Below are 20,090 nucleotides of genomic sequence, written 5' to 3' on the forward strand. Positions count from 1 at the left end.
TTTTTTTTTTTTGGAGAGGTTTTTGCTATAGGGCGCGTGCACTCGCCAGACCAACAGAGACAGAGAGACAGAAAGTGAGAAATCACCCCCCGGGGGGGATGGTCACGCCGCAATCCCTTCTCCCTCATTCTCCTCCTGGGATCCTGGGCACGCACGCACACGCGCTCGGCATGAGTTTTAAACCACCGGGTCCGGGACGCAAACCGCGGTTGACTACATGGGAGTCCAGCGACATAGCCATTACGCTAACTGCTGGTCCCGCCCTTGCTCCATCTTGTGAGGATCCATTCAGGAGGGTGGTGCCTCGGTAATCCAAACACCACCCACTGAGCCTCACCTCTTAAAGATCTTGCCACCTCCCCGTGCCATACTGGTGACAGAACTCCAAAACATGAACCTTTGGGGGATGAATCATCCAACCCATAGCAACGTGGTCACTTACACAGCATTCTGAGAGCTGGCCCCAGCAAGGAGCCTCTTCCCATCAGACACGTGCTGGGGATAGATGTAGAAGACATTCCTGAAAACAAGGGGGAGGGAAAGGAAAGAAGGGGGGTGCAAGAGGAGAAGAGAAAGTGGAGGGGATGAAGCAGGGGGAAGAAAAGAAGCGGGCCATTGTCTCCTTCCCTTCCTCCTCTGCGGGGGCCCAGGCTGGGGTCCCTAGAGTCTGACTCTGCCCTGTTTGCACACACAGCATCCCTCAAAACAACCCCGTGGGTGCAATTAGATGCTATATTTATCTTCATCTGATAGGTGAGGGGACAGGAGCACAGAGGGTTTAGAAGAGGGTCCCGAAGATGTGTGTGAGCTACCGACAGTACGGCTAGTCATCTGGTCGGCACCGTGGCTGGGCGTATGGGGCTCACAAGCTGGACCGGAGCATCCCAGCAGGGACTGCAAGGCTGTCTTTTGTCCAATGGCAGAGAGAAGTTACACTGGTAGATAGAAATTTCTCAATTTTGAATTCATTTCATTCTTTTCTTCATTCTGGTCCTGGTGACCTTCGTCACAGATAGTGCTTATGAGAGATGAAGTGAATTTGAGGCCAAAATGTTGAAGAATGTTAAAACTTCAAAGGCAAGATGGGAATAGAAATATAAAAATATAAAAGAAAAATTAACAGGGAAGCTTGACATTGTCCCTGGAGTAGTTTCATAGAAACTTGAAATGTCGGGAACCAGCAGTTAGCGTAATGGCTATGTCGCTGGACTCCCACGTAGTCGACCGCAGTTCACGTCCCGGACCTGGTGGCTTAAAACTCACGCCGGGCGCGTGTGCGTGCGTGCCCAAGATCCTGAGAGGAGAATGGAGGAGAAGGGATTGTGGCGTGACCATCCCCCCTGGGGGGTGATTTCTCGCTTTCTGTCTCTCTGCCTCTGTCTGTCTGTCTGGCGAGTGCACACGCCCTATAGTGAAAACCTCTCCAAAAAAAAAAAAAAAAAAAAAGAAACTTGAAATGTCTGCTGAGAAAATGACCCCTGGTGTGCCGTGGGCCCATTGCTGTATTATTTTGGAGACTCCACCAGGAGTCTGCTTTATTCATTTATTTGGTCTCTTCCGTGGGGCACAGGTGCTCTCCAGAGAGAGACAGAGAGAGAAGGAAAGGGAGAAATCACACCCGGGGTGACTGCCATGCCGCAATCCCTCCTCCTCCATTCTCCTCTCAGGATTTTGGGCACACACACACACAACCTGGTGAGAATTTTAAGCTGCTGGGTCCCAGACTCAAACTGCAGTTGGCCATGTGGGAGTCCATTGCCTCAACCACCATGCCACCTGCTGGCCCAGTCTGTGTTTATTTCTATTTTTGAGAGGTTTTTGCTATAGGGTACATGCACTTGCTGGAGAGACAGAAAGTGAGAAATCACCCCCAGTGAAGATGACCACATTGCAATCCCTTCTCCTCCATTCTCCCCTCAGGATTTTGGGCACACACGCATGTACACCCACCCCCAGCATGAGTTTCACACCACTATGTCTGGGACTCACATCATAGTCAGCCACATGGGAGTCCAGTGCCTTAACCACATGCATGCCACCTGCTGGCCTCTTTTTAAAATTCTTTTCATGGCTAAAGTATGTATATACTTGCCAGCGAGACAGGGCACAGCCCCCAATGGGACATGGTCACACTGCCATCCCTTCTGCATTTCTCCACCCTGTCAGGATTTGGGGCATGCATGCACACACACCTGGTGTGTTTTTCAAGTCACTGAGGCTGGGTCTTGCCAATGTTGGAGTATAGGGTGCTTGGTGTTCCTGAACAGGGGCCAGGGTAGGAAACCTGTAAACACTTGACACAACCTAAGCTCTTGGTCTCCACTACCCATGTCCGGCCATGTGGGATCAGCTCCCTTGACCGCCGCATGTAGGCGCAGCCCCAGGAGAGTCTTTATAAGGAGAGCTGTCTCCTCGGCCAGGATGAGAAACGCCAGAAATTCTGAGAGCTGCGTTCTCTCCCAGGTCTGTCATGGCAGGGTATTTTGCCCCAGTGAAGCTCTCCCAGATGATTCCCCTTCATGAATCAGACTTGAGCCATGCACAGAATTGAGGACAGGCCAGGGTCTGGGACACAGGGGTAGCGAGAGCTTGGCACTGGCATAAAACAGTCATCAGTGGAGTGACTCAGGGACATATGGCCTTGGAAGGCCCATCCGCTCTGAGTCTGCACTTCCTGGCCTGTAACACGGGAGAGTCATGGTGCCCACCACAGAGGCATGCTCAGAGGATAGGATGGCATGAGGCGTGGGGAGCCTTCACTGCACGTCTGGGACACAAGGCGCTCGTGAGGGGCGCTCGCTCAGATGCGGTCCTTACCGAGCTCATGAGGCGCTGTGGCGTGGCCGTGCTGCACAGCAAGTTCTTGGCCCCTTAAACTGTGCCGGACCCACTGGCCTTGCCCGTCTTGGAGCTCAGGCTCCTTCCCTGGGGTTTCCTTGCAGAGTAAAAATGCACCTCACAGCCAGGGTGAGTACGACGTCTACAGCACTTTCCAGAGCCACGAGCCAGAGTTCGACTATCTCAAGAGTCTGGAGATAGAGGAGAAGATCAACAAGATCAAATGGCTCCCGCAGCAGAACGCGGCCCACTCGCTGCTGTCCACCAACGGTGAGGCGCCGCCTGCGTGTGCGTGTACGCGGGCGCTCCCAGGGCTGTCTTCCACTTCCCCGGCACAGTGAGCGCTTTCCCAGGCCTTTAGGATGCCTGGAGGGCAGCATCCTGGGCGGCATGGAAACAGCGTCCAATTCCGGCTAGTCCTGGAGTGGCCCGGGTCATTCCCACTGTGATACACAGCACTGTCTGGACGCCATTGCGAGCACTTTTGTGAGTGTTAGGGAGCTTGGTGTTCTTGATGCAGGTGCCGGGTTAGGAACTCCATGAACACTTGACACAAACTGAGCTCTTCATCCTGCACCCCAAATTCCAAACAACCCAGACTTGTGCTGCCCTTTGATGGGGAGGGGTGGGGCGTGAGGAGCAGAGAGGGACCCAAGAGGGCCTGAGAAAGAGAAGGCTGGCTGGCTGGCTGGATGGATAGATAGATAGATAGACAGAGAGATGATAGGTGAGAGATGGATAGATGATAGATGACAGACAGATGGATAGATGATAGATTGATGGGTAGATGATAGATAGATAGATGATAGATAGATTGATGATAGATGGATGGATAGATAGATGATAGATAGATGATATATAGATAGATGGATAGATGATAGATAGATTGATGATAGATGGATGGATAGATAGATGATAGATAGATGATATATAGATAGATGGATAGATGATAGATAGACCATAGATGGCTAGATGAAAGATTGATGGATAGATGGATAATAGATGGTAGCTGGGTAGATGATAGCTAGGGGTTGGGTTAGGAGCCCCGGGTTAGGAGCCTGGCTGGCCTCAACTGCCTCGCAGCACTCCACTGAGGGAGTGGCTCTAGCAGACCCCTCTGCTCCCCATAGTCACCCCCTATGCACCCTCCCCTCTTCCCAGCCCCCAGTAGTCAGAAGTCTGGGGGCAGGGAGAGCCCAAGACAGACTTGGCTTCTGTCCCCGCACTGCGACCTCAGGAAGTGGCCTTGCTTTCCTGAGTCCCCATTTTCTGCCCTTCCAGCGGGGTGGGCATAGCTCCCTCTCGGGGTTATGGGAAGATGGTGTCACCCATGCCTTCCTTGAGGAAGTCCAGACTCCACTGCGGGACCCTGAAGGCTTTCCTGAAAATGGCCATAACCAGCTCCCGCCCGCCTGCCCTGCGCCTGAGGGCCGCCCTCGATGCCCTCGCCTGGCTGGCTCTCAGCGTAACATCAGCCTCCCCGGGTGTCACTTCCCGACCTCTCAGCTGCGCAGTGTCCCTCTGTGATGTCCAGCCCCTCCCAGGCCTAGGCTTGCTCCTCCCCACACACGCACGGCACCTGCCGTGCTGGCTGTGTGCTCCTGCTGGGCTCTGGGAGCTGAGACCTGTGTCCCCCAAGGGTGTCTGGCACAGGGTTGTGCTTGGCAAACCAAGCCCCCAGCCCTCCCTGTACAGGGACAGAGGCTCCTGTTCTGCTCCCAATGGCAGGCCCCGGGACAGGAGCATTGGACAGTGCCAAGCCTCATACCTGTGCTTCCTTTTTAAAAAAGTCATTTAAGGGTAAGAGGACCTGTCACGTTCTTCCTGTCTCTCCGGAGGAAAAGTCAGCTTTAGGGGTCTCCTGCACGCCCGTCTCACAAAGCTTCCTACCCCGGTTTTGAATCTCAGCTCCGCACTTTCCTACTGGTGTGACCGTGGACGCCTGTCAGGTGTTCCGTTGGTGTTTGTTTCCCCCGGTTCTTGCTCATGAGCGTGACGGGGGTTGTTCTGGCTACTGTAGTGGTCGGGTTCTCAGAGAGACAGAACCAAGAGGGTATGAGAAATGGGTGGGTAGATAGATCTAGATGAGATACATAGATAGGTGATAGACGACAGATTGATAGATGATAGACAGATGAGATAGATAGGTGATAAATTGATAGGTCGGTGGATAGATGGATAGATAGATGATAGAGAGTAGATAGAGACAGATGACTGATAGATAATTTAAGGAATTGCTCACAGATTGTGAAGGCTGGCAAGAACCAAACTCACACAGTAGGCCAGTGGGCCCGAGACCCCGGGAGGAGCTGATGTTGGAGCTCAAGTCTGAAGGCCTTTGGCTGCAGAATCCCCTCTCCCTTGGGGGTGGGGGGGCAGTCTTCCTTTGTCTATTCAGGCCCCTAATTGGTGGGATGAGGCCCACCCCTTTTATGGAGGGTTATCTGCTTTACTCAAAGTCTGCCTGTTTAAATTTTCGTCTATCTAAAAATCTTTCGGCAACACCCCAGATGTGTTTGACCAAACATCCAGGTCCTATGGCTTAGCGAAGCTGACAGATAAAATGACCCAGCACAGTGACTGAGGAATTCTCCTGTGACGTTCTTGGCAGAACTCCAGAGGAGAGAGGCCCCTGGGGAGCCGGGCGCTGGGCGGACACATGCCGCTTACGGAGGAGTGCCGCTGGGCTACTGCCCTTGCTTGTTCGTCAGTGACTGTGCACTGGTTCCGTCCTCTGAAAATCAGTGTAGACGTTGACAATGACCCTTAGAAGCGACATACCCAGCAATCTCACCTGAGGACCAATTAAGAGGGAAGATCAGAGAGCGATGACAAATGGAGAAATGTCCGTTGCCTGTTCACATCTTGAGTGAAGTTAGCGAGAACCCACGTGTCCAAGAACAGGGGAGCGGTCAGTCATCTGTGGGTTGGCGCAGCACAGAGCTGACTGGGATGGGCTAGTTCTGTCATAATTTACTTGGTTCTGTTTTTAAAGATAAAACTATCAAATTATGGAAGATTACCGAACGAGATAAAAGGCCAGAGGGCTATAACCTGAAGGACGAAGAAGGGAAACTGAAGGACCTCTCCACAGTAACGTCGCTGCAGGTGAGATGCTGGGTCCGGAAGCTTCTGGCAATGGCGAGCACATTTATGCTGCTTTGGTTAAACCATGAGGATTTTAGGACCTACAGGGCCTTGGAGATGTGAACCAGAGTCAGGCTGAGATCTTGGCGGGGCTGTTTACTCACTGGGAAATGCTCTGTGCCTCGGTTTCCTCACCAGTAAGCTGGAGGTGAGCTTCTCCTGGAGCCCTGTGAGTGTGTGTGGCGATGCATGTTGGTAACACGCTCACACTTGTCGTCGAGGGTGGGGAGCAAAACCATCCCTCGTCCTGCTCTCTCTGGGGAGTCTGAGGCCCACAGGAAGGGAGCAGCACACCAGAGTCACTCAGCTGAACGCGTGACATAGCCGGAGGAGAGCCAGTCAGCTTGGTGGACTCCCAGCCCTTTGCCAAGGGGCCAAGGAGCCTGGGCCCAGTGATGTCCACAGCATTTACGAAGCCCACGTTGAAAGCAGCCCCAGCACAATGAAAAGGCAAAAGGACTCGTTTGTTTTAACAGAGGGGGCTTAAAACGTGGCAGAAATGAGTTCCGGAGTCCTAGGACCATGGTTCAAAACCTGCCTCTGTCACTCCTTGGTGGTGTGACCTTGGGCAAGGCAGTGAGCTCTAAGAGCCTCGGGTTCCTCCTCTGGAATACGACAAGCCCTTTCTAACAGGCCTGTGTGTGCCTAGCATTGTAGCCCTTTTAATGCTCTGCAAACCCTAGAAAGTGGGCACTGTATTATCAGCCCCCCTTTGCAGATGAGGAGACTGAGAAGTGGGATCCCAGCCAGGGAAGCTGGCTTGAGTCAGCATCCTGGTCTGCTGCGTGGAGTGGGCATGCGGCCTCTCCTCCAGGAGTGCTGTGGGGTGGTTAGTGGTGCTGTGCTGGAAAGACTCAGAGACAGCCGGCATCTCTCCTTCTTCAGCAGCCAGAGGCCAAAGCCACCTTGTCCACCCCTGGCCTCCAGAACTGCGTATGGAACATGGCGGGCACTTGGCACATGCTCATTGAGATGCTGTGCGTGGCTCATGGCCATGGGTCAGCCAACACCGCTTATTGAGTACCCACTGTGTTCCCCACTCTGCTGCAGGTGTGGGGGCCCTAGTGCACAAAGGGCCTGGTGGCCCTGCTGGAGGGCAGGATCCAGTCCAAGTCTTGGTGTCCCCAGCACCCGGCTCAGGTTGGCTTAGAGGAAGTGACCGCGGAGTGAGTGCTAGAGCAAGGATTCCTGCATCCTGTGCCAATCACATGAAGCTCCTGTCTCCCTCATTGTCTCTTCTTTCTGAGGAGGCTGCTTCCTTGGAGAGGTGGGGTTAGCACCTCTCTGAGCTCACAGAAAATGCCGGCGAGCCCTCTCACTGGGGGCTGCTGGCTGCTGGCTGCAGCATTTCCTGGCTCTGTGCCAGTTTCCCCACCAGCAAAGCAGAGAATTTTTTTTGGAGAGGTTTTTGCTATAGGGCACATGTGGCCACCAGAAAGAGAGAGACAGAGAGACAGAAAGTGAGAAATCACCCCCCAGGGAGGATGGCCACACCGCAATCCCATCTCCTCCATTCTCCTCTCGGGATCTTGGGCACGCATGCACACGCACCCAACTGAGTTTAAGCCACTGGGTCCAGGACTCGAACCATGGTTGGGTACATGAGAGTCCAGCTACATAGCCATGACGCTAACTGCTGGTCCCCACAACTCACCTCTCTGAAGCACCCGAGCAGGTGCACACACCGCTCAGCCTCACGTGCCTAGCGGGCACCCGCGTGCTGCGCGGCTAGCTCTCCGTCATAGGTAGGAGGCAGTCAGCAGTGTTGCTCCCGGGAGGGGGAAATAATGTTTAAACACGTCGGCCTCTACACAACTGGCAAGGTGCTAAGTGAATTCTGAGGGAGCGAGAAGCCAGTTCGCTTCCATGTTGCACAGTGGAGCTGATGTGCTCGCTGCCCTCCCCCGCCCGCGAAAGCTTATGCGGTGTCCTTGGCTGGGAGGAAGGCAGTGGCCACATCTTGACTGACCGGGCATGTGAGGCAGAGCCAGCGGCCCATGGGAATGCCGCTGCCCTCCCAGCGCTGGCGAGCTTTCTCTGTATTCACGCGTTCTGTGACACTTCACTGCCGCCCGAGGCTGGAGGAAGGCGGGGAGAACGTGGGCGTCCGGTCTTTGTCTCGCCCCGGCCTCCCTCGCTCTCCGCCTGGCCCCACCACTCTACCCTGTGCAGCCGTTCAGCTGATGGGGCGGTTTGTGCTGGGGCAGCTCTCATTTACTGGGGAGCTGCACCACCATGGGCCCTGGGCTGGGTCCTTGGGGCCCCAGAGGTGAGCGGGGAGCCATACTCCCTGCCCTTGAAGTATTTTCTGACCCCCCAAGCAAGCAGACATAGCCTCGCCATCACACTAGTGGTCAGTGGTGACAGAGGACACACCGGAGCTGTGAAAGTCAGGGGGCCTTTCCCTGTCCATTTGGTGAACTCCTATCCATCCTTTAAAACCCTATTAGCCTTCACCTCTGTGAAGCTTTTTCTACCCAGGGCAGATGAAAGCCGTTCTCTGTCCTCTGTCCACTCAAGCCTTTTGTATCCAACACTGCTCTGACCTCAGTGTCCGTGTGTCTGTCTTTCTGCCCCTTACCTTAACTAGACTGTGGCTGCTGGAACTGTGTGTAGGGAGGAGGATATTTTACCCAAGAAACCTCCCAACCTTTAGGGCCAGGTCTCCTCTCCTTTTTAAAAACATGGCTTTGAAACCTGGCCTGCGGGGTGGCAGTGAGTGGACTGCCCCGCGGCTGCTGGGAGGCAGCTGCACTGCTAGGGGGTGGGGAGCCGGACTGCTAGACGGCCTTACTAAGCCGGTGGTGCTGCGGCCTCTCCAGAGCCACTGGGATTCCTCCGTGCCTGAGAGAGTCCGGGGGTCCCAGGGCGTGCGGTGGCTGCTGACCTAGCCTGGGCAAAGCAGGTACCTGTGAGGGCAGGACACCGTGAGGGGTCAGGACACGCCCATATCGACACCCAGGCATGCCGTCTAGAAGCACGCAGACACAGGAGGTGACACCAAGGCCATCCAGAGCCAGGCACACATGCATGCCACTGTGGCCGGGCACTCGCACACGCGCACACTCACACACAAACATCGAGCACGGCACACACCCCGTAGAGCCGCATCGGCGCCCCAGAAGCTTGGAGCTCACCGGTCCTGCTACAGCCCTGGGACCGTCACCGCCCATCTCAGTGGTCCCCTGGGAGATCAGGGACACCCATCATTCATTCATCAGCCAGGTCTCTCATTCGCTGTGCTGGGCCCTTGACCAAGGACCAGCGACAGAGAGAGACAGACCAGAGAAGACACAGTGCACCCGACTGGTCCTTGCCCCTGGGGAACAGACCGGAGAAGACACAGTGTACCCGACTGGTCCTGGTCCCCTGGAGAACAGACCGGAGCGGAGACAGCCTCATGCTGCTCATGGCTGGGACGAGGGACCTACGTGGCCATGGGAGGTCCAGGGGCTCCTGGCTTAGCCCGAGTGCAAGGTGAGGTCAGGGGGGTGTCCTGGGAGAAGGAAGGCCTCCTCTCGTGGGTCCCACAGCACCCCGGGTCCAACCCACATGGCCCATTTTAGTCCCTTCTCAGACACCACCCCCTGGCTGCCCTCGTTCCTCCCCCCATGCCCTATCCCCTTACTCTGCTTTATTTTCCTCCTTAACACGTATTGCTACCTAAAGTCACATACACATGCAAGTGCATGACCAGCCCATAACCCTGTAACACACGCACACACATGTGCACACACGCACACACACACACACCGTTCAGTGTCTCTCTCTGACTTGGGTCTGACTAGCCAGTCTGCCGTGGCCTGCGCCCACCGGGTGCTGCTTGCGGCCACGTGCCCCCATGTGGTGCTTGCTGCCCTGCACCAGCCCTGCACTCAGTTGGCAAAGCCTGAGCGGCCAGGTTACGAGCTCCCCATGTGCCCAGTGCACTGTAGGCCCCTGGGCCCGCCTGTGCTCACCGAAGTCTCGAGGAGCCCAGCAGACGCCATCATTACCCCCGTGATGGATAAAGAGGCGGAGGTGACAAGAGGGACGCCCAGTGAAAGGGACGGCTGGTGGCTTCAGCTCTCAAGGTGTAGAGCCCACTCCTTCCCCCCTGCCCTCAGAGCAGTCACACCTGGGTGACAGTCCTGCCTCTGTCACTGCCTCACTCTGACTTGGACAGGTCAGGTCACTGGGCCCTCTCGTCAGTGACGTGGGGAGGGCAATGCCAGCCTCCATTTCCTGAGCACCCGGGCTGGGCCTTGAGAGATCAGTGAGGCCATGTCTGCACCTCCAAAGACCTCACTTCTGCTGGGACAGAGTCGTACTCCAGTGGGACAGAGGCATGCACGCTGCAGTGCGTGACAAGAGCCCCATAGGGGTGTGCATGGCATGCTGGGCATGCACAGGGTGGGCCCTGCAGGCCAGGCTGCACGCCACCAGAGGGATTGGCGGCCCTGGTCTTGGAGGAGGAGCCAGAGTTGACGAGTAGTCCAGAGTGGGAGAGCATCTCAGGAGGAGGCACCGGGGGAAGTAGAGCCCACGGTTCCATGTGCCCTGCAGCGAGTCCTCATACCAGCCCTGAGTTAGGGGCCTGCAGGAGGCAGGGAACTCGGCAGCTGTAACAAGCACCCCGAGTTTCCCGGGCTCCACCATGAAAGGCCTGGCGCAGCTGTTCCTGGCTACACCCAGCTCTCCTCCAGGCTCACACACCCCTTCCGTCCCCACCCCTGTGCCTCCATCCCGCCGGTTTGGGTCCTCACCCTCCAGGCAGAGAAAGTGCATCCTCCACTTAGCCACCTCGGCCCACAAGCGTTAGGCAGTCTCGAGACTGAGTAAAGCAGGCCGCCTTTCTGCAGGCCGGAGGGTGATGGACACTGGCCGTTGTCATTGTGTATTTCAAGCCACGCAAGATCTGGATAGAGGCCCACTCGCACGCTCCCAGCCTCCGGTTTGGGCCACGGGCCGTTCTCTGACACTACACCTTGGTAGCCCTCTGGTTTCCCCCTCTTGGTGTTGCCCTTTCTCTGATGGTCCTCCCTTCCCCTGCAGGTGCCCGTGCTGAAGCCCATGGACCTGATGGTGGAGGTGAGCCCACGCAGGATCTTTGCCAATGGCCACACCTACCACATCAACTCCATCTCCGTCAACAGCGACTGCGAGACGTACATGTCGGCAGACGACCTGCGCATCAACCTCTGGCACCTGGCCATCACGGACAGGAGCTTCAGTATCCTTCACCACGGCCGTGCCCTCGTCCCGGGCAGTGGGGGCTGCCTCCCGGGGGGGGAGATGGGTTCAGTTTGCTTGTGAGCTGGCTGCTTTGGGGGCTTCTACTTGCTCGACTTAAATGAGCCTCCCGGCTCCCAGAGGTGAATGAGGCTACTTCTACTTGCTCGACTTAACTGAGGAGCCTCCCGGCTCCCAGAGGTGAATGAGGCTCCGATACGGAATCGTATGCTGAGACTGTTGAGGAAAATCCAACGTTGTGGCGGCTGAGGGTTGCACCTGACCCCTTCGTCTCCTCCAGTGTGGCCATGACCCTTGTCTTCTGGGGCCTCACCAGGGACCAGTAAGGAGATGAGGGCCCTGGAGGGGGACTCCAAGAGCCAGGTGCGGTGGCGTGTGCCTGTGGTCCCAGCTACTTGGGAAGCTGAGGCAGGAGGGTCATGACATAGTGACACCTTGTCTAAAATGCCCGCTAAGATAGAAACATGCACACGAGCCTGGGTCTGCACCGGGTCAGGCTTATCAACACCAGCGTCTTCCACTCTATGTCTTCTCCCACTGGAAAGGTCACGATGAACTAAACAACATGAAATTAAATCAAGTGCAAGGGAAATGATGGAAGCGAGAAGATGCACTGGACAAGGCTGTTGTGAGTGACATGACATACTATTCTACAGTGAGCTTTCCTTTTCGTTCTTTTCCTTTCTTTTTTTTTTTTTTTTTTTTGCCATAGGGTGTGCTCACTGGGGAGAGACCAAAAAAAAAAAAAAAGAGAGAGAGAGAGAGAGAGAGGAAGTGAAAAATCACCCCCAGGAGGGATGGCCACACTACAATCCCTTCTCCTCCATTCTTGAGTATACATGCACATGCAAGCTGCATGATTTTCAAAGCTGGGGCTCGAACAACAGCTGGCCATGTGGGAGTCCAGAGCCTTACCCACCATGCCACCTGCTGGCCCTTGAACTTTTCTTTTTCTTTTTGTAATTTTTTTGTTTTATTTTAATTTACATTTAATCACATTTATCTTTACAACATTGCTTTTTTATGGCATGAATACCATGCATATCAGTCAAGACAAAGACGTTACTATGTACATGATCATCAGCAAACAGCTTTTCATTTTTTCATCAATTAAACATACTTTCTTTTCTCCCCCGTTCCCCTCCCTCTATTACCCACCCATCTTACCCCTCTCCTTACTTTCTCTAGTATCTCTGGTTGCCCTCCCCACCGCTATACCTTTCAAACTTCCAGTTTCTGCTATAGAGTGCAGACAATCGGCATATACTGGGGACATACAAACTCTGTCTTTCATAGTCTGGCTTGCTTCACTTAGCATTAAGTCTTCTAGGAATCAGCAGTTGGTGTAATGGCTATGTCGCTGGACTCCCATGTAGTCGACCGCGGTCTGTGTCCCGGACTCAGTGGCTTAAACTCACGCCGGGCGCGTGTGCGTACGTGCCCAAGATCCCGAGAGGAGAATGGAGGAGAAGGGATTGCGGCGTGGCCATCCCCTCTGAGGGGTGATTTCTCACTTTCTGTCTCTATGTCTCTCTCTGTCTAGCGAGCACACACGCCCTATAGCAAAAACCTCTCAAAAACAAAAAAAAAGTCTTCCATATTCGTCCACTTTGTATCAAATGTCAGAGTCTTATTTTTTATGGCTGAGTGGTATTCCATAGAGTACATATGCCACATTTTTTTCAATCCAATCCAGACTTTTCTTTTTAATAAATATCAGGTTGTTGGAAGAGTCATGATGTATTTTTTTCATGTTTTTCTGACGACCCAGTGGGAGGACACTCTAAAATCACGCTAAAAAGCGCAGTACAGTAAGTACATAAGCCTGGCCTGCCGCTGACTGTCACTGTCAAGTACGTGTCGTGTACACAGTGGTATGTGCTGGCCTTCTGTGTGATTGGCAGTGCGGGAGGCTTATGCCAGTGCTCGCTACGACGTTAGCCGGCTCTGACGTCACCAGGAGTAGGGACTGTTGGGTGTGCGGTCGTCACTGACCGAAGCATTCTGTGGCACAGGTGTGTGAGCAGGTGATCAGTCCTGGGGGATCGGTGGGCCCAGCCAGCGTGGGGATATGCGCTTTTCTCCAGCCACATCTGACCGCTGGCGAGGGCCGACGGAGAGTGAGCCCGTGGGGAGTGGTGGTTTCGCCAAGTGAGTTTGTAGACACGGAGCTGAAAGTATACACGAGGGAGTGGAAATAGTGATTATCAACCACAGAGCCTGATCCAGGGGAGGAGGTGAATGGTGGTGACAAGGGGGAGCGTCCGTGCACTGGGGGCCCCATAGGAACCGAGGGGCTTCCCTGGCTGCGGATCCTGCCTTACAGCTCCGTGTCAACCCCGTGTGTAGCCTCTAACTTTGTGAAAATGAATTGTTAGTTGACTAAAACGTAAAACCAGCTCTTGGTGGTCGAGGAGTCTGTGTGCATGCCTGAGGGAGCCCTGCTGACAGGACTAGGGCGTTTGGAAGGAGCTGAATGGGATCTGCAGGGGTATGTGGCGGCTACAGAAGCTTCCCCATTTAGATGAAGTCACCAAGGAACCCCATCACACCTGGCCATCCATGGCTGCAGCTTGGCCGCAGGGTGGTAAGGCACAGGCACCCAGAGCAGAGAGGCACGGCTTGCCCCCCTCGGCAGGGACACTGTCAGGGACGTGGGTGGCAGGTGCCCGGATGGGTCTGATAGCAACTGAATAATTAGAAAAGGCGTTTCATTTCTGACATGGGAGGAGGCCAGGAAGCCAGCTGTGACTCCATGCTGAGCTGGGGAATTGCTCTGAGTTTTTGAGACACCTTTTGAGCAAGTCCCTCCTAGAGGATTGGGGCGATCAGAGGTGACAGTTCTGATTAGTCTTGAGAAGGTACACTTGAATCCGAAGGCCTGAACTCAAGCAGAGAGCAGGCAGGCGTGGTCTGGGCCCGGGGCTTGCCTTCCTTTAACTCTTCCTCTCTGCTGTCCTGACTTGCCCTGTCCAGTCCTCAAAGTCCACTGGAGGCTTTCTGCCACAATGCCATGGCCTTGTGTCCCCGCAGTGACATCACTGCACACCTCGGCTTGTTTAAAGTAAAAAGATCGCCTTTGGGGAACCAGCAGTTAGTGTAATGGCTATGTCGCTGGACTCCCACGTAGTCAACCGCGGTTCGAGTCCCAGACCCGGTGGCTTAAAACTCACGCCAGGCGCGTGTGCATGCGTGCCCAAGATCCCGAGAGGAGAATGGAGGAGAAGGGATTGCGGCGTGACCATCCCCCCCTGGAGGGTGATTTCTCACTTTTTGTCTCTCTGTCTGTCTGGCGAGCACACGTGCTCTATAGTGAAAAAACCTCTCCAAAAAAAAGAAAAAAGAAAAAAAGAAAAGATCACCTTTGTGCCATGGTCATCGATGTGTCCTCTGAGAGTGTGAAGCGCTTCTCAGACGACGCTTTCAAGGCCACTGTTAGAAAGCCTCCACAGGGCTCCAACAGTTAAGGTTCAAAGGTCACTAAGAATGCATCTTAAAGAAAAGTTAATTTAAAACACTGTTTAGTTTGCCGAAGGATGCATGCGCTCATCATAGAGACAGGAAAGGTGAGAAAGCGCTGCCCCTGGGGACAGTCATGCCTCAGTCCCTTTTCCATTTCTCCTTTTGGAATTTTGGGCAGGCACATACACATGCCTGCTGTGTTTTTCAAGCCACCGGGTCTGGGACTCAAACCGCATATTCAGCCATGTGGGATCCAGCCACCTTAACCACCATACCACCAACGTGCCCAGAAAAATCCATTTTTAGTAAAGGTATTAAGAGAAGGGAAAACTTCTTAGTACGGGTCCCAGGGCACGCCCTGTCTCCTCAGTACCCTCCGTGGGGTACAGCACACCACAGGCACTTCTAAGAGGTTGGACTCGGAGCCGCCGGCAGCTGGTCTGGGACTCAAACAGCATATTCAGCCATGTGGGATCCAGCCACCTTAACCACCATACCACCAACGTGCCCAGAAAAATCCATTTTTAGTAAAGGTATTAAGAGAAGGGAAAACTTCTTAGTACGGGTCCCAGGGCACGCCCTGTCTCCTCAGTACCCTCCGTGGGGTACAGCACACCACAGGCACTTCTAAGAGGTTGGACTCGGAGCCGCCGGCAGCTTCAGAGGGAGGAAGTTGGCTGTGTCCAAGCACTCTTGGGGTGTAGACGCCTCGTCGTCAGTCTGGGCTCCAGGCGTCCTGGCAGCCGGCTCTGAGCAAGGGGAATCCGTGCAGGCCTGGGCTCTGACCCGCCTCCCAGATTGGGCCCTCCACTGCCACAGACGTGAAGTGGACGACTTGCAGGGTGTGGAAGCCACTCTCGTGGGTGCCGGCCCGCAGTGGGCGGGTATCATTTCTCTTAAACAGCCCCTCAGATATTTAAGAGCGGCTCTCGGACGATCGCTGCCTCTCCTATTGCTAAGGCTCCTCTCTCCCAGGGCCATCTGTTTAAACAGCCTCTCACGTCCGTTGATACCAACATTTGAGGCCGATAGGCAGCGCTGAGTGATTTCTTGGGACTCCAGTGCATCCTAAAGGTAGCAGATTACACAGGAGGCCTCAGTGGATGGACTCGGCTTTATTTTTCGCACCTGGAGGAGGTTAACGATGGTTGGTGGATGTTCTCCCCCCAGCGATTTCTCATGCTGGTCGCTGGTATATGCCATGCCTTGGTCTGGAAGAGATTTCTAGTCCCTGGGTGTGGAGCGGATCCCCGCGGCTAGGCCGGCCAAGGGGGGCAGCGACTGGCTCAGGAGGCTGAGACCCCGTAGCGCAGGCCTGCCCGAGAGCTCGGCTGGTCCTCTGCTGCCCCTGGAGTGCCAGGCTCAGCGCTGACCGAAGGAGCTGGAGCCCCGGGGCCACCCCTGCCGCTGCGGCTTACTCACTGCGCTTCCTGAGCCGTGCTTTTCTCGTCCATTCAGTGGGGGTGTGCCTCCTGTACCAGGGGCTGGTGGGGGTGGGAGTCCAGGCCTGATCGAGTGTAGACAGTGACCCACACCAGCTCACGACCCACCGTCAGGCACTTCACAGGCTGCCTCTTCATCCTGCCCACGGCGCCGCTTTGCGGGAAATGGGTGTGCCTGCTCAGGGTGGCGCTGCCTCTGGCCTGTGGAATAAGTAGAGCTGATGGTAACAACAGGCAGCGGGGCCAGCCGCCCCAAGGCCAGGCAGGTGGTGTCGGTTTCCACCCAGGCCAAGGGCTTCCTGCTGTGGTGCCGCTGTCCTTGGTGCTGACCCCATTGCCAGCCCCTGAAGCGCCAGGGTCATCCTCGGGGTCATCCTCGCACCTCCTTTCTGCTGTCACTACTCTGTGCCGCAGTGTCCTCAACCCATCACTATTAACTTGCTAAACCTTTCCAGCAGCACTATGTGGTAGGATTTACTAATCCACCTTTCATAGCCGAGGAAACTAAGCCTCAAAAAGCAGGGCTGACGGACCTAACGTCACAGCTGGGAGGGGGCAGGACTGGGATTCAGACCGGGGCTGTCTGGATGCAGAACCTGTCCGGACACTTACCTGTCATGCAGCACTGCCTCAGTACTGATAACGACCTCACTCCACGTGGCCACTGTCGGCTGCACACTTCCGGTCTGCTTGCACGCGCGATGTGGCTCGTCACGTTTGAGGCCGGGGCCACCCAGAGGTGGTGCTGCGTTCTTCCCATTTCACAAACGGGGAGATGGGCTCTGAGAGGTGGGGTCGCTTGCCCAAGGCTCCTGCAAGTCCGGGGTCTCTCAGATTGCCTGTCCAGCTCCGTCAGTGCAGTGGTGCTTCTTGGCGCTTGTTTTATATCCTGAAGATAAATCAAGATGTGAAACACAGGTCCACTGCAGGGCCCCGTGGGACTGTGGTGATGTGTGTCCAAGGGCGTACGTGGGCTTTGGCATCCGTACGCTGTTTCGACACTCTAGATGCTGGGGTCGGGGAGTCATGTGGTGAGGAGGGGGTGCTGTGCATTCCTTCCCAACAGTCCTCCATGGCAGATCTATACCATGATCCAATCAGGACTCCCTTAACCACAGGCTGCAGCCACAGACCCTTGGCCCTGCCGGCCCCAGCTCGTGCAGGAACCCCCACCCTCATACGTCACATGCCGGCACCCTAAGCCCTTCCTTTCTCAGAGGCCCTCTCTTAAATCATCATCTTCTCTCCCTCTGGATAGAGACCGTGCTCCCTGCATGGCCTGTCTGGCCTGCCCTCTCTTCTCCCTCCTGGTGCTCCAGTCGCCTGCCCTTTGCAGCTCCACAGAACCTGGCTGATACTGTCCCCTTCAGACCAGACATTTGCCCTACCTGACACTCTGCCCGGATACTGCCTTCTCACCTTAGGCCTTGGCCTCAAAGTTCCCCAGAACAGCTCACGGCCTGTTACAGATCCCCGCCAGGTGCATCCCCATGTCTCTCCTGCAACAGAGCATCCGTCATGAAGCCAGAGCATCCTGGCTTCCTGAGGCTGGAGCCCGCAGGTCAGCATGGGGTCTGCCTGCCCCCTCTGAGTGCCATGGGCGTGCCACCCACTGCTTGTCCCAGCTCTGTCCACACTCGGGCTATCGTGCCTTACTCTTAGGAACAGGCACACACTCAGCACACACCCTCAGAGTCCTCCCCACGGGTGACAAGCGTCACCTCTTGTTTGTTTCTTTCTTTAGAAAGAAAGATGGGGCCAGCAGCAGGTGGTGTGGTGGTTGGGGTGTTGGACTCTCACATTGTTGACTGCAGTTCAAGTCCTGGACCCAGCAACTTGAAACTTACTCTAGGTGCATGTGTATGTGTGCCCAAAATCCTGAGAAGAGAATGGAAGAGAAGGGATTCCAGCATGGCCATCCCCCCTGGGGCGGGGTGGAGGGTGATTTCTCACTCTTTCTCTGTCTCTCTGGTAAGTGCATGTGCCCTATGGGGAAAAAAAAAACTCTCTTAAAAAAATAAAAAGAAAGAAATGCGACCAGCAGATGACGTAATAGTTACATCACTGGACTCTCATGTAGTCAACTGCTGTTCGAGTCCCAGACCTGGTGGCTTAAAACTCATGCCAGGCGCATGTGTGTGCATGCCCAAAATCCTGAGAGGAGAATGGAGGAGAAGGGATTGCAATGTGATCATTTCCCCTGGGGGGGGGTGATTTCTCACTTTCTGTTTCTCTGTCTCTCCAGTGAGCACACACACCCTATAGCAAAAATCTCTCTCTCTAAAAAAAAAAAAAAAAAAAGAAGAGAGAGACAGAGAAAGGAAAAAAGAGAGAAAAAGAAAGAAAGGCTTCCCTTTTTCATCCTGATTTAACTATTGGGTTGTGGGAAAACTTATGACATTTTTTCTATGTTTTCCTATGTAAAAATGCATCACGACTTTTCCAACCACCCGATAACTGTAATTTAATGTTAGCCGAGTGCTCACTCATTGCATGTCGTTTCCTGAAACCCTGCAGAGCAGAAGTTATCAGCCCGTTCTGCAGATGAGAAAGGCAGGGCACAGACAGACAGAGGCTCTGCGGTTCTGGTAGGTGGTAGGACTGGCTTTTCTAGCCCCGATCTTTGTGACTCACGGTTCGGGCTTTCTGAAAACTCATCTCATAGTTTGGCTGGTTTCGTTCTAAGTTTTGAGGAGTCACATGAGCTGGACGTGGGAGAGCTGGGTAGACTGGCTGGTCACCCACAGAGCGAGCTTCGGTGGGCTCTGCCCCCTGTGAAGGACTGTGGGTTGCCACTGAAATATTCTAAGCAAAGAAAGAAGGAATCTGTTACAGGCTAAGTAATGTTCCCTCCCAAATTCATACTGAAGTCTAACCCCCAGAGCCCCAGAATGGGACTGTATTTGGAGACACGGTCTTTAAAGAGCCAATGAAATTAGAATAATGCTGCTAGGGTGGGCCTGATGCAATCCCAGGGCTGTAAGAGACGGAACACTGGAGAGACCAGGGATCTGTGAGACGCAGCGAGAAGGCAGCTCACCACAAGCCGGGGAGACAGGCCTTAGAAGGAACCAACCCTGCCCCTCCTGGACCTGGACCTGGCCCTGGCCCTGGACCTTGCCTCCAGACCTAGGAGGAGTAGATGTTGTTGAAGCCACTGAGTTTGCATCATTTTGGCACCTGGCAGCCAGAAACCCTTCTTATGATCTGACCTGTTTTGGCCTGAATATTTGCAACTTATGTTTGTAGCCAGGTCACCTTTTAGGAGAAAATTCACTGGAAAGGCAGGTTTTCAAGACTGCCGTCATGGGCAGGAGGCCTTCCAGGGAACCGCCAAGTCCAGCATCTTATGAGCCCACATGGGAGGCCTTTCGTGGTGGGGCCTCTGGCAGGGCTGCTTCCATCCTTCCTCCAACTGCCTGGTTGCCGTGGTAACAGCATCCCCCATCCTGAGAGCCAAGACTCTTGCCAAGACATCCGGATGAACCGTGCCTTGTTCAGTTATATCGATGGTGCCGTGGCCACAGTTTCTCTTTCAGGGAGACCCCATCTTCAGTCAACATCGCCCAGCTGAGGACACCAGCCATTCTAGCAAGCCCCAGTTTCAGTGCCCGGGGGGCATGCAGCCCATGGGGAGGGCTACCGATTGTGCAGAAATGCATTTGCTCCACAACAGGGAGGACACCGCTGGAAGTCTGGAAGCCTGAAAGCCAGGCCACTGCACTCCACGTGTGGTCCTGGGCAAGTGGCTGCCCTGCCCGTGCCTCCCTGTCCTCTGGGGGGACGTGGGGCCTGTGGTCCCCTCCAACAGGCCTGGGCTATATCCCTGGCCCCCACTGTGGCAGTTCTCTGGGGTTATTCCAGCATCTCAGAGCTCAGTTAGTTGCTGTGTCTTTACAGACCAGCTCGCTGTGGCTTTTCCACTAAGGCCTGTCATGGTGCGAGGTATTGTTTGCGCACGACTTCGGC

The 20,090-nt window shown here is 54.8% G+C and overlaps 1 protein-coding gene across 1 annotated transcript in view; it reads left to right on the top strand.

Annotated features, from left to right (window-relative positions):
- Positions 1 to 20,090, top strand: part of PPP2R2C (protein phosphatase 2 regulatory subunit Bgamma) — a 75,076-nt gene that overhangs the window by 2,529 nt on the left and 52,457 nt on the right. The window contains exons 2-4 of the mRNA XM_006153664.1: positions 2,943 to 3,108; positions 5,834 to 5,946; positions 11,020 to 11,197. Of these exons, the coding sequence (XP_006153726.1) occupies positions 2,943 to 3,108; positions 5,834 to 5,946; positions 11,020 to 11,197 (457 nt within the window). The remainder of the gene's footprint in view (positions 1 to 2,942; positions 3,109 to 5,833; positions 5,947 to 11,019; positions 11,198 to 20,090) is intronic.

This window comes from Tupaia chinensis, unplaced genomic scaffold, assembly GCF_000334495.1.
Source record: "Tupaia chinensis unplaced genomic scaffold, TupChi_1.0 Scaffold000384_1, whole genome shotgun sequence".
In the NCBI taxonomy this organism is placed as follows: domain Eukaryota; kingdom Metazoa; phylum Chordata; class Mammalia; order Scandentia; family Tupaiidae; genus Tupaia; species Tupaia belangeri.